At 49.5% G+C, this 13,532-nt stretch overlaps 1 protein-coding gene across 1 annotated transcript; it reads left to right on the top strand.

The window, feature by feature from the left end:
* Positions 1-8,623: 8,623 nt before the first annotated feature.
* On the top strand, positions 8,624-10,177 carry LOC142094282 (uncharacterized). The gene is made up of 2 exons (XM_075176273.1): positions 8,624-8,771; positions 9,104-10,177. The coding sequence occupies exons 1-2, from the start codon at positions 8,634-8,636 to the stop codon at positions 10,175-10,177; spliced, it is 1,212 nt and encodes a 403-aa protein (XP_075032374.1). The 5' UTR covers positions 8,624-8,633.
* The last annotated feature ends 3,355 nt before the right edge of the window (positions 10,178-13,532 follow it).

Consider the following 13,532-nt stretch of genomic DNA (forward strand, 5'->3'; position numbering starts at 1 on the left):
CTGATGCTCAGAGTTTGCTGGCATCACCCTGGGTGCTTCTGAGTGCTTACCAACAACTATAAACCAAAATCTGGAGACCAAGCCGTTTCCTCCAGCACAGCAGCCGCTTAGCAGGCGAGGAAGTGAGTTTCCTTTCCTCAAGTGTCAGTAAGCTGGAGGTGAACGTGTCTTTAGCTCTTTAAAGGACTCCACAGTCCACCCAGGGCCATAAGTATGTCATGTTTTATATGAAAACTAAACCTAGAAAACTTGTCCTTTTTGTTGGGTGCCTCGACTGTAATTTCAGCATTTCTTCATTCAAGCAATCTGGGCCAGAGATGGTCTTTGTGGCTGGGCTGCAGTGCCCTGATCCCAGTCCCGGACCTGCAGTGCTGGTGGTAGAGCAGCAAAGCAGGAAGAGGACCAGATCCAGCTAGATCTTTTCACTGGTCCCTGTTATCTGGGGATGTACTGTGCTTGCATCTCAAAACTCATGAGCAGCCTGTTCATTGCCTTCCCCCAGCTCTTCATTCCTTTGACGGTTCTTGTGTTCCCCTGCCAGGATCTCTTCCCCTCACTCAACTCTCATTACTCCTGCCTTGTGACACCTCATCATCATCAGGGTGGAGTGTAATTGGTACAGCTGAAAAAAGGCATCAGCTGTGATTGTGGCATTCCTAACATATCAGCTAGTAATTTATCCCTTTCCTACAGAGAGGAAGGACAAAATGTCGTCCAACCTGGGTTTGGCCAAACTTTGTTTCCAAAAAAAAGTCAAGGACCTCTTTTCTCAGGCATGGCCGACAAGGCTGAGAGCTTGCCTACGGACATCTCAGCTGGTACTGAGATGAAGGACCTTAAGCAGTACCCCAGGACTGGTACTGCTTATTTCATGGCGCCGGGTGAGTCATTGTAGGAAGCTGATCCTTCAGAGCCGGTCAACTGCTGCACGTCTGCACTTGTGAGCGGTGCCAGTCTGGAGTCCGCATTCTCCTGACCTGAGTCACCAGCTCCAGAGGGTCTTCCAGGCACAGAGAGGAGACCGGGAAGTTCAGCTGAAACTGAAGTTCAGCATCTCCCACCTTTTACTGAAAGCAGAGAGGTCAGCACCCCTTAGCACATCCAAGTAACTCTTCAAAACACACACGAGCTGCACTAAGTGAAGCATTTAACAAAAATAATGAGTTCAGCCATTGCCACATTGGCTCTGAATTCTCTATTTCCTCATCCCGTTTTTTCCCCCTCTGGTTTTCAGGCTTCCATCCAGCATCTTGCTGGGTTCAGGACCAGGTGACTTTTGCCCGTGGGCTGTGATTGGCTCCGTTTCGAGCAGGGTGTAGCTCTAAACTTCAGCAGAAACGTACACCCGGGCAAGAAGTTTCTGAGAATGGCTGGGAGCCTGCCAGAGCCCAGCACATCTTCTCCTGTGCTCACCTTCCCAGAGTAAACAAACAGAAATGTTGCTCTTAAACAAGGCAGGCCACAGGCAGAACTGGTAGAGCCTGGTTTCCACCGTCTGTCCTGTGTCCAACAGCCTGATGAAGGGAGAACTGATTAGTCCTTTCTACTACAGCATTAACCAAGTCTCTACTGATTTTCATGAAACTAGGAGAGATTTAGCATTTGTTTGAACCATGCCACTGTGTCAAATTTGCTTGCAAATAATAGGTAAGGACATTAAAATTGGGAGCGTAGAAGCTTTACTTCTTGGGAAAACCAGGCTAAAGAAAGATGAACCCCTATGAAGAAAAGAAAGCAGGCGATTTCCCTGTCTGTACAACTCTGGAAAAAAGGAGAGGAGCGGGCAGGGCAGGCAGGCGTTGCAGGACAGGTAGCAGAGTGCAGGACAAGGTGCATCAGCCTGCTTGCTGCCTGGCTTTCCCCCCTGCTGCCACCCCACAAGCCTTGTGCAAGCAGCTTCCAGACCTACACCGTTCACCTCCTTGAGTGCTGCTGTACCAGATACACGTCCCTGCCAGGCAAGATCCGTCTTGCCCCAGAGCACCCGCTCTGGGCTGCCAGCCCGACACAACGCCTTGTTCTTCCCCAGTGGCACCTTGCCCAGCCAGATCCACCACGCTGCCAGCCTGGCTCTGGTGGGGTTTCTGTCAGGTCGTGTTTCCCAACATGTCCTCTCTACCCCCTTCCACCCTCTGCTCTAGGCAACGCTCCCATTGTTGCAGCACAGCCACCTCCGAGCACTTCTTAGTTGCTTCCTCTCCACCTGCCCTCGATGGTCCTGTGGTCACTCCTTGGTGGCCAGAGCTTCTTTTCAGGACAGCAGCAAGCAAAGACACTAAACCTGAGACTTTAAGCCATTGCTCCAAAATTGCAGCTTCCTCCAAAAACAAGCTAGCAAAAGGAACTGAAGTTCTCCTACTGATGTGCTGGGCAGTGAGGAAGCTAACGGGCAAAGGCACCAAAATTGTCCCCACCACCAAGGGGAGCAGCCGAAATGAGTGCAGCCCATGACTCACTTCCACCACGGCCACAAGAGGTGACTCAGGTCCCCAGCAAACCCTCAGTTTTCAAGCCAGCAGAGACCACAACTGAGCCAACTGCCCTGTCCCATCCCAGCCCATTTCCTCCACCGACAGCCCTGGGATGAGGCAGCGAGCTCCACGGGCGCACGGGTGGCAGGAGCGATCTGCCGCTGCCTCCATCCCCAGCCGCACACGGCAAGAGCAATGGCTCTGAGCTCAGAATGATACAGTAGGGGAAGAAAATCAAAGAGGAGTGCTCGCAGCCAGGCTGCTACACCTGCCCAGCCTCCGAGCGCTACCTCAAAAAGCTGGTTCATGGTCAGAGCTCTGCCCACAAGCTGATTTTCCAAAGCTAAGCCCCGTGGCTGGCTCCGGGAGCGCGTCTGTGCGAGGTCTGGGTGCGGGCAGCAGACCTGATGGGAGGGATGGCGTCCCAGCTGCCCACACCAAACGCGCGCAGGTGTGTCTGTGCATGCACACGCTTGGCTCGGGCACCCACAGCAAGCATGCACACGTGTGACCGTGCATGCACACACGCAGCGTCCTCTGGTGGTGCACGGCACGGGAAGGGAGGGGGACATTTCCTGCCGGAGCTTGGAGAAGTTGAAAGGCAAGGAACATGCAGGCAGTGTCAAAGCTTGTTTTCTGATGACAGATAAAAAGCAGGACTTGGAGTCTTCTGGGCTGGAGGTAACGAGTAGTAGCTGCACGATTAATTTTGTCTTGATCGTCTGGCAGTAACAGCATTCCCAAACATCGGGGTTGAAGGACTGCCGTACAGCATGCTGCCTCACTGCCTGCCTCCACCTTACAGTGAAAAGCAGGCGCCTTCGGAGGGAGGTGAAATAGCAGTAAACGTGGGATAATCTCACCTCACCTTCCCCCCTGCCCTATTTCCACATTAAGTTTATTCTTTGTTTCTAGTTGCTAAAGATTTGCTTAGAATGAGATACAGAATTTCACACATGCTCTCCATGCACTGGCTAGCTACATATCATCGTTTCCTTTCCTTTTCCAGACCTAGAGCTGTTGAAGTAAACTCGTGAGTTCCTTTGCACCTTCAGAAAAAATAATTTACTCAGTGATAGCTTCTATGTTTTGAATCAAAACAGCCAGCTGGATAAGTTATGAGCAAACGAAACACAGAAAAATTCTGCCTTCACAAGGAGATCAAAGGGTGAGAGGAACAAGATAATCTGAGATACCTGTGTCCCTTTGTGAGTTCTGGGGTACAAATGCAAAGGAAGGGTTTAATTAACTTGTCTGTAAGTATAGTTAACGTATGTATTAAAACTGTCTCAAAACAAGAAAAGTATCCTCAAAAGCCTCATTTCAGCCAAGAGATTAATTCCAAATTTTAATTGTGGGATTATTCAAATGCGGAAAGAGTCTTTTAGATATTAAAGGCATTGCTAGCTGGCTTTCAGTGCATTACCACAGGGAGACTTAGAATCCAATTATCTCTGAAGAAATATGTTAAATATGCTCATTAACATGTAAAAAAGTGGAAACATGTATTAGAGAAAAGCTGATGTATTACAGGTCTTAATGTCACAATGAATTAGCAATAAAGAAGGTTGCAACAGAAGTAACTTGCTGAAATGCCTAGGCAGCATAGGAAAATAAAGCGTTTTATTCCAATTAGCTTAATTCCTGATAATGACATAGATGTAGTGATAAAACTCTCTGTATAATGGGCTCCAGCCCTGGGAAAGTTTAGGAATCGTGCTTTGTGTATGGAACGAGGCAAGAAAAGGGAGGTAAGCCTGAACCTCAGTGTAATCTGCCCTTAGCTCTCAGCAGGCAAAAGAAAGAAGGAAACAACAGGAGGAAAAGGCAAAGGAGGCACGTTAGGAAGGCAGTAACCACGGATAAAACCTCTGGGTCCCATGGCTGCACAGAGTGCAGGCACTAACCAGGCATTTGCTGCTGCTTTTAACTCCCAAAGCAAGCCCCATCCATTCGAGCCCCAAAGCCTCCCAGCTCTCCAAACCCCATATTTAAATGCTTTCTCACATTAAACCTTCACTGCAGCACTTTCCCTCCTTCATCAGCGCTAACCTACGCTTCTGCTTTTCCCTGCCGAGCAGGAACAATCAGAGTCACGAAGGAATAAACAGTAATTTCCTGCTTTATTTTTTGTTGAGAAACCTGACCACTCTGACCTAACTCCCAGCCCCTTGAGCCCCAGACCTTAAACACCCCCAAGTTCTAACACGCAACACCAGCTCAACACCAATCCCTGCCATTACTGCCCGACACACGCTCATGACACACTCTCGACTACTGGCAATGCTTTTTCTGTGCCCCCTTCCCTCCCAATGCCTCCTTCATCTGCTTCTTCCTTTCCTCCCCATTAACCGAGGAGTTGAACAATTTGCCAGATCCACAAGGTCTTCGGGCAGAAGAGAGGAAAACAACCCTGGGCTGTCTGAGGAGGCACCCGTTTTCTAGTTGTATTTTCAAAGAAAAGAATTTTAGGTGAGGTTAGTTTACCTGAAGTTCTACACATTAAAAAACAGCAGGAGAAATTTAAGCACGACCTAAGTCGTAGATCTTCAGCAATCACCATGGTGGTAATAACAGCTACTAAATTGTTTAAAAGCTCTTGCATAACCATACACACTTAGATTTTCCACACCTTTCTTTTTTTTCCTGCACATCCAACACGAATCTTGCTCCAAATGACCATGCCAAAGTCCCAGTGATGCCAGCCGGTGTGTCACCTCCAGCTTCACCCAGCCCTGGTGCACATCACTCCTCCAAACCCATCCCAGCTGTGCAGTCCACAGCCAGGGGAACCACAGCCACCCCTCGTGTGAACGCACAGACCAGTATGTTTAGAATATCCTTTTTTGCCCAAGAAACAGCAAGAAAGATGGACTGGACAGATGTGGATAAAATTAGGTGATCAAACTGCTTAAAGAAAGCAACCAGAGAGCATTTTGCCAACAGCCTAAGCTTGAATACACACTGCCTATCCAGAGAAGCTGGTTTGCCCAGTGCCCCAATGCATTTTCTACAGGTGAGCTCAGAAAATGGAGTTCCTTCAGCAAATACACCTCAAAGATTTGTGAATATTAGTGGAGTGAGTTTGCCAAGTAAACAAAGCGCTGCAGACTTGTCCCCTCCTCTGCCACACCATCCACCTTACCTCCATGTCCCTGTGGTAAATCCGCCTTGGAAAGCCAGCCCCAATTAATATGCATTTTGGCTGCTTCGAACGCAAACTCCCGAAGTATTGATTCTTCTCTCAAGTGCGGGTGGCATCACAGGGGAAGGAGCGATCGATCATGCTAAAGCGAGATGCTGTCCCTCCTGCCCCCAAATTTGAGGTGTGGTGCTAATGATGCCTTTCCAGCACCAGCACGGCTTGAAGGTCTTGGGGGGCCTGGGACTCTCTAACCACATGGGGCACAGCCTGGGAGGCTGCTAGCCCCTTTTGGTATTGGGTGAAAACAGAGAAACCAGAGCTCAAGCTTTATCTCAGCCAAAGGCATCACGAGCTAATTGTATTAAGCAATTTGGCTTTGCTGGAAGAGCAGTTTTTGGGGTAGAGAGCAGCACAAACGCTGCTTTTCTGTTGTAGAGGAGCTCCTGGGAAGATCGGCTTCTTTCCAGACCTTTTCAGAGAGCAACCCCGCCCAGCCCCATCCCAATCCTCCTCAAAACCCCCAGCATCATTGCAAACCAGGTGTGAGCTTGTGCAAAGCCTCCCCTCCTATTTCACAGCTCTCAAGGCAGCACCACTGAAGTTTCATGTGATTTCGTTAGCACAAGCCTCAGAAGCACCTGCCCTCCGCTCTCTGGGTTCAACATGATTTATTGCAAGCTCTGCCGAAAGTGGTGTTTTTCCTCTTTTCTGTTCTGCAGCACTTTTAACTTCTTCACATATCATTTGACCCTCTAACCTTTTCTGCTTCACAAAGCACGTATGCAATCCTGTACAACATAAACCCATCATTGTCTACGGTTGTCTACAAGAGGAGAAACCGCCCTGCGCAGGGGTCTGGGTGGTTTGACTAGAAATAACTTCAGCAAGAACACCCTAAACACTTCTGTCTCTCCAAGGTGCCCCCAGTAATTGGCCCCTACCCTCACTGCAGCTTAATGAGAAGATTAGCAGCAAACACGCCACATGTTAGAGGAAAGTGGTGTGTTTCCATGCAGACACGATAGAAAGGTTAATAGATTGATAGATAGAAATAAAAGGGAGATCATAGCTCCTCCCCGGGCACTGCCCGCTTGGGCTTAAAACTACAATATATTAGAAACCTCTCAGCTTAAAGAAAGGGCATGGTTTCAGACAGAACCAGCCAGAGAAGAAGCAGCCCTGAGCTCAAGAGGACTCGGCACGCAACCAAAGGACAGGACAGCCTGCAAAGCCCTCCTGACCCCGCAGCCTCCCATATCCATCCCCTCCCAGCCCTTCCCTGTACACCTGCAAGGATTTCACATAAATGGAGTGGGACCTATTAACCTTCCCCCTGCCAGGCATGGAGCAAACCAGGGCATTTTCCGAAAGTGCTTTTTTTAATACAAAACGGGATGGGTTTTATTTTCTGTGCCCAAAACACCCTGTATTTTAAAAGCTATGTGGACTTCTGATATAATTTTTTTCCACTCTTTCTTATTAACCATATATTGGCCAAGAAAAGGACTTTAAAAAATGGAAAGCTGTAGTGAGGACACCTAAAAGCCTTACTCAAAGTGCCTAGGAAACAACTTTCATGTCGCACCTGGGGGGCGATAAAACACCATTGGGAGATATAAAATTTATTTTCCTGAGCAAACAGCAATAACTGCATTTAGGCCTGTGGGGCTCCCAGTTAACCCACTGGTGGCCTCACCCACAGGACACAGGGTTGCAGCAGGGACTGGTGCTGGACACAGCACGAGTAATTTAAGTCCCTTCCTTGCCATGTGCCTCAGTTTCCCCTTCTGGTAAATGGGTGATTGCAGCCCACCATGCCCACAGTCCCCAGCTGCTCGCCGGCTCTGGGACACGCCATGTCACCCCCCCATCCTACTCCAAGTGCCACTTGGTGGCACTGTTTGAAAAGATTTCTTTGCTCGATGCCTACCTCCCTGTTGGGATCCAGAAGAGGGAGTTTCTGGAAGGAATCACATTAATCTTGGCATCACAATATCCTCATTTTTCTTCCTTTGTTTCCTTTTCTCTTTATTCACCATGCAAGCACTCCTGGGCGGCCTCCTCCCCTGCGTGTCAGTCACTGGGGATTTCCTTCTCACAAAACATTTGCCAAACACAAGAGTCCCGGGCGTTGCTCAGGTATCACCTTAAACTAAATCCTCCAGTGGTAAAAATAGCCTTTTCTGTTAAATTCCTCTGAAGTGTGTCTGCAGGTGGGGCAAGCTTAGGAAGCATCACGTATTAACTCCAGAGAAAAGCATCAGAGCAGAAGTTAATGAGAAAGAGACAAATTAAGACAGGGGCATGGCAGTGTAATTGGGTGAGAGATGTTTCAGGTCGCCCTGCCGAAGGGGTGTCTCCTCTGGAAGATGCAGGCTGTGATCCTGAACTCTATATAAGACGGCCGAGAGCCGATCTGCTCCAGACTGTGCTCCTGAAGCTCAGTGTTCCTGCTCCTCACCCAGGTAAGCCTGGACAGACTTTTTACACTGTCTGACTTTGCTACCAGCAGGAATGCAGGAGCTTCTGCCCATGAGGATGTCCCCAGAGCTGCCACCGCTGAGTTCTCCTAAAGGAAAAATAATAACAGCAGACGAGATCTGGAATTACACTATTCCATGGTTCGTTAGAGACGACCTCCACTCACAGCTCTGCTCCGCTCCAGAGAAAGCCAAACAGGATTTTTTTCTCTCCTCTCTCACTCTGTGCCCCCAACCTTTCGGCTCTCGCTGTCCCTCACCCCTCCAGCCGTCACCTGCTGGTCCTCACACCCAGCCCCCTCCGCAGCTGAGTTTCATTCTTCAGATTTTTTTTCCTGTGAGATCCTTTTTGCTCTCTCTTTCCCTGCCCTTATACTGTTCCTTTTATCTGTGCCCTTCCCCGGCTCTTCTTTCTCCCTCTGCCTGTCCAGCTGTGTTGTTTAAGAGTAACTTATCCGAAAACCAAGCAAACAAACAAACAAAAAAGCCCCTTTTTGTCTGTGTTTTTCTCGCAGGCTGCCTCAATTTTGCAGGGAGATGGCCCAGCTCCAGGAAAACATCAATGGCATCGTTGCTGCTTTCTACATGTGCGCCAGAAGCGACGGCAACTGCAGCCCCCTGAGCAGGGAGGAGCTGAGGCAGCTCATCGAGCAGGAGTTTGCGGACGCAATGGAGGTGAGGATCCGGCCCCTTCTGGCTGCAGGGTTGGGATCGGGAGTGCGGCGGGGTGGGTAAAGCCATGCATCCTCGTGCGGGCGTACAGGACACCCGGATCCCTGGGAAAGGAAAGGCACCGATGCCTTCAAAGCCCAGGATCTGCAGGTGAGAGGAGAGGTTGTTCGTTCTCCCAGTGCCAGCAGCTTGTAGAGCTCGGTGTGGGGAGCAACACGAACCACAGCAGGGGGGGACCATGGGGCTGGATTTCTGCCCTGAGACTGCTTGAGTGCTCCTAGAGAGATGGCACAAATGGCTCACGGGCTTTGCCAACACCGTTCGTCTCTTTACAGAACCCCCAGGACCCCAAAACCATCAAGAAGGTGCTGTGCTTCCTGGATGATGACAGCAACTGCAGGGTTGACTTCAGCGAGTTGCTCAGCCTGGTTTTCCGCGTGGCCAAGGCTTGTTACAAGCCGCTCCAGCAGCACCAAGCACCAGAAGATGGACAAGAGCCAACAGCACAAGAGAAGGCAGGCGGGGAGCGGCCGCAGGGGCCGCGCACAGCGGGGAGGGTCTCCAGTAACCAGCAGGTCCCCGGGCAGGGTGTGAAAAATCAGGTCCAGGACACTAAGACACAGGACCCAGACAATGATCAAACCCAGGAGAGTGAGACACCAGAGCAGGACCGGGACACCCGTCAAACCCAGGAGGGTAAGACGCCAGACCAGGACGCAGACGACCATCAAACCCAGGAGGGTGAGACGAAGGAGCAGGACCGGGACACCCATCAAACCCAGGAGGGTGAGACAAAGGAGCAGGACCAGGACACCCGTCAAACCCAGGAGGGTGAGACAAAGGAGCAGGACCGGGACACCCATCAGGATGATGGGACTAAAGCACCAGAAGGGGATCCAGAGAGCGGTGAGATTCTGGACACTGCAACCCCACAGCAGGACAGAAATACCCATAAGGCTGAAGAAGCTGAGACACCAGAACAGGACCCAAAAACCCACCAGGCCAAAGAAACTGCGGCACCAGGACAGGGTTCAAACCACCATCAGAGCCCAGAGACGGAGTCAGCAGAGCAGGACTTGAATTGTCCCTCTGAGACACGAGGAAGAGACCCAAACAACAAGACTTGGGTCTGTGAGGCCCCTCAGCAGGACCCCAACTCCAGCAAGACCCAGAAGCTGCTGCCCCCACAGCGGGGTGCAAGCCCCTGTCGGGATCCCAAGCCTTGGGGAACGTGCCACGACCCGGCTTTCCATCAGTTCCCTGAATCCCAGGTGCTGGAGCAGGAGCAGAGTGGGGCAGAGGCTCCGTCTTATCCAGCACAACAGCCCCAAGATGCTCATCACCAAAGACAACCCACTATAGAGCAACAGCTCCTGCAGTCTCTGTATCAGTGGCCACTACAGCAGTAAAGGCTGAACCTTAAGGGAGGCTGTTGCCCCCTGCGAGGAGGCACATTTTCTCCAGTCCCACTCTGGGTTTTGCATTTCTATTTGTCACGTCTTCTCCAATTCCCTGTTAACCCTGGGCTTCACACCCCTGGTTTGTACTGAGCTATGCACGACTGGAGAGCTTCCCTCTTACTCTGTGTTAGGCTGCCGCTGCCGCTGCCTCTCTAAGCAAAGCAATAAAACTGAAGGCAAAACTGCAGAGTGTCCCGGTGTGTTGCTGCAAGCGTGTCCTTGGCCCTGAGCAAACGAGCAGGTTGACATGATGTGGTGCAGAGGACCTGAGCGTCCGTCCCTTGCGTGCCATATGGCCAGATTGCTCCAGGGTGCAGACGGAGGGATGGCTGGCGAGGCAGGTGTGTCTTGGGGGTGGATCGCCTAAGGGAGCTGCTGCTCAGCCGCCTTTGCCATTTAGCCGAGGTGAATCGATTGCTCCCCACGGGCAGGGATGCGACATCCCTGCGAGAGGTGTCTTCAGAGGGGGTGGAAGTCTGGATTAACACCACAGCACGGCCGACCCGAACAGATTCCTCACAGCATCCATCTGCTCCGGGCATTTTTCATGTCTGCTGTGAAAAGAATAAACAGCTGCTTAACACTGAATGGGAGGGATTTGTCCTATTTAACCTCACTTATTAATAATCTCAGAAGCAAGGGGAATGTGAAGCATGCTATGAAGATCAAAAATCCCTATTAGAGATGGAAGTCTCCAGAGAAAGGAGTGGAGACATATTAAACACAGGAAAAATGATGATTTGGGTACATCCAGTCCCAGCAACAACTGGGAGGCCAGAGATGAAAAGCTGACACGCAAACCGTGCACAAATGGAGCCAATCTCAAACTCAGATTCAGTTCAGGCGGTTCGGGGTACCAGGTCCTCGGGCACCTGTCCAGACATGCACGTAGGAATGTGGATAACTCTGAGGGCATGAGCAGTCCGGTGAAGTCAGTGGGGTTTATTAGGGGGTTCAGACGTGCTGGACCACCAGGCAGGCCCAGGACTCGGCATCCCGCAGGGAGGGTGATGCTCAGCCTGTTTTTCACCATGCTATCTTTCACTTGTGACCTATCAGCAAAATCAGCACATGATAAATGCACCCGCACCTCCGGCTCTGTGGCCGGTGACAAGCAGCACGCAGAGACCTCACTGGAAAATAAAACGTCATTCCTCTGGGACACCCCAGAATTTCACAATTTGCTAAGCGCTGAATCAGAAAAACCAGCGTTTCAAAACTATCCCCAGAATGTACATCACAAAAATGATTTGGTTAAAAAGTGCTAATGTCAAAATTAAATGTATTAGACACAAAGTACACCGGTTTGCTCTACTACTGATAAAACATATTAGCAAAAATAAGTTCTGACCTACCTCATGACAGCTGTGGACACGCAATGGGAGAGTCAAGACTTAAATTTCATCACCCATCCGTCAGTATTCCATTCCATTCCATCTGAGACATTCCACAAAACATTTCATTTTCCAGAGAACTCCATTTTTCTTGTTAAATAGGTCTCAGTTAGAGGTTTGTCCAATAGCTCTTTGCTTCTTATTAGCTCTGGCTTAGGGTCTAAAATCACCAGACCCAGCCATACCCCCGTAGTCTCTGTCCATCAGCTGCCACCTTTTGCAGCATCAATAAAAAACTGACCTCCCAGTTCAGGCAGGCACCAAGCCCTGTTAGGGACGTGTTAATTATATCCTCTATTCCGAATAACACTACTTTTGCCATCGGGAGTGTCGTATCTGAAGTTAAGAGGGGGTTTTTCGTTCATTGTAAGGAGAACATTAAAATTATTCCACTGACACAAATACGTGTCTAAGAGTCCTGCAAGCCTGGGAGGTGTTGGAAGAGAAAAGATCTTTTATACACCGCATGAGGAGCCCGGTTCCTCTAAGATTAAATGCAATAGAAGTCTGGTCGCCCTGTATAAATGGTGACGGGGATTGGGTAAGAAGCAGGAGGACGGAGCCCACCCTCTTGGGTAATAGCTTTTAAAAACGTACCAAGTCCCATTTTATGAAAGCATCTTCGGGGAAAACGAAGCCCTTGGAGAAAAGGGGTTTCAGTGCTGCCAAGAACGTGCTTTGAAGCTCTTTGCTTTGTCCGGGGAACGGCAGCAAAAGCCGGGAAAGCAGGCAAGCGTGCCAGCATGTGCATGGCCAAATCGCGACGTACCTTTTCCTGCATCGATACCCCAACCCTGTCCGGTGGCTCACGCGGCGCCCGACCATCCCGCGCTGCCCCAACCCCTGCGGGGGGGATTACAGACTGTTACAGGACACCAAGCCGCACTGTAATACTCTAATTTTAATAATAACTCCAATCTACCATAAAATTACAGTTTCCCAAGGGTATTATTATCCCACAGGTGGGGTATAATTTGCACAAGTATAATTTAATCTTGAAAAAAAGCTCAAAAATGAAGTATGGTTAGTAACGATCCTTCGTACGCACTTGTATGAGTATCCCCAAGGTGTTACCAGCACTAATTAATTAGGCTCCTACACCCAGTATGATCTTACCTTACAGATGGGCCAGATGAGCCACTCACCCAAGGCTGCGTGACAAGTTCATGCTCTGAAGGCTCTCTGCAATGTCTCCGTCATGCCTGTCAAGGCAGCATCCTACCTCCAAAACCAAAAGCAGGGGCCCAGGTGGCACGGCTGGTATCTTCCTTATTTGCTCTGTGTACTGGGAGAGTTCAGGATGAATAAAGGAATCAGTTGGTCTCTAATTAATTTACTGTTAAAAGATTAAAAAAAAAAGAAGATTGTAGAGGTAATTACAGCAAAAGCTGCCTAGGGCAACCAGATGAAGATTCAACATGAATCGACCTCTCAGCAGAGAGGTTTGTGCTTTTATTTTTAATTAAAGATCAGGCAAAGTTGAAATGAAAGTCATTCGTGGAAGACAGTGCTTTACCGTGATTTTTCTCAATGAAAAGTCATTGCTTATTGAACAGATATTTTGTTGTACAAAAATTCATTTTGCAGACTTTACTATTTAAAAGTGTTCTGTTGGTGGTTGGGTTTTTTTCCCAACAAAAACCTGGATAATATAACAAAAAGGCTCCTTAATAAGAAGTTACCAAAAATAAAACACATTTTGCAGCACACTCTACAAGGACACCACACAAGCCAAGATCTGGAGGATTTGGGGATCTCACTGCTGTGCACCCGCATTTCACCATTTTCATAGCGCTTAGGTCTTCTTCTGTCCTTCTGTGAGCGAAAGCCCAGACCCAGACCCCATTGACCTCAGGCCCAAGGTGCTGAAGGAACTTGCAACACAAAAAGCAAACAAAAATAATCTCTGG

This window comes from Calonectris borealis, chromosome 29, assembly GCF_964195595.1.
Source record: "Calonectris borealis chromosome 29, bCalBor7.hap1.2, whole genome shotgun sequence".
In the NCBI taxonomy this organism is placed as follows: Eukaryota; Metazoa; Chordata; class Aves; order Procellariiformes; family Procellariidae; genus Calonectris; species Calonectris borealis.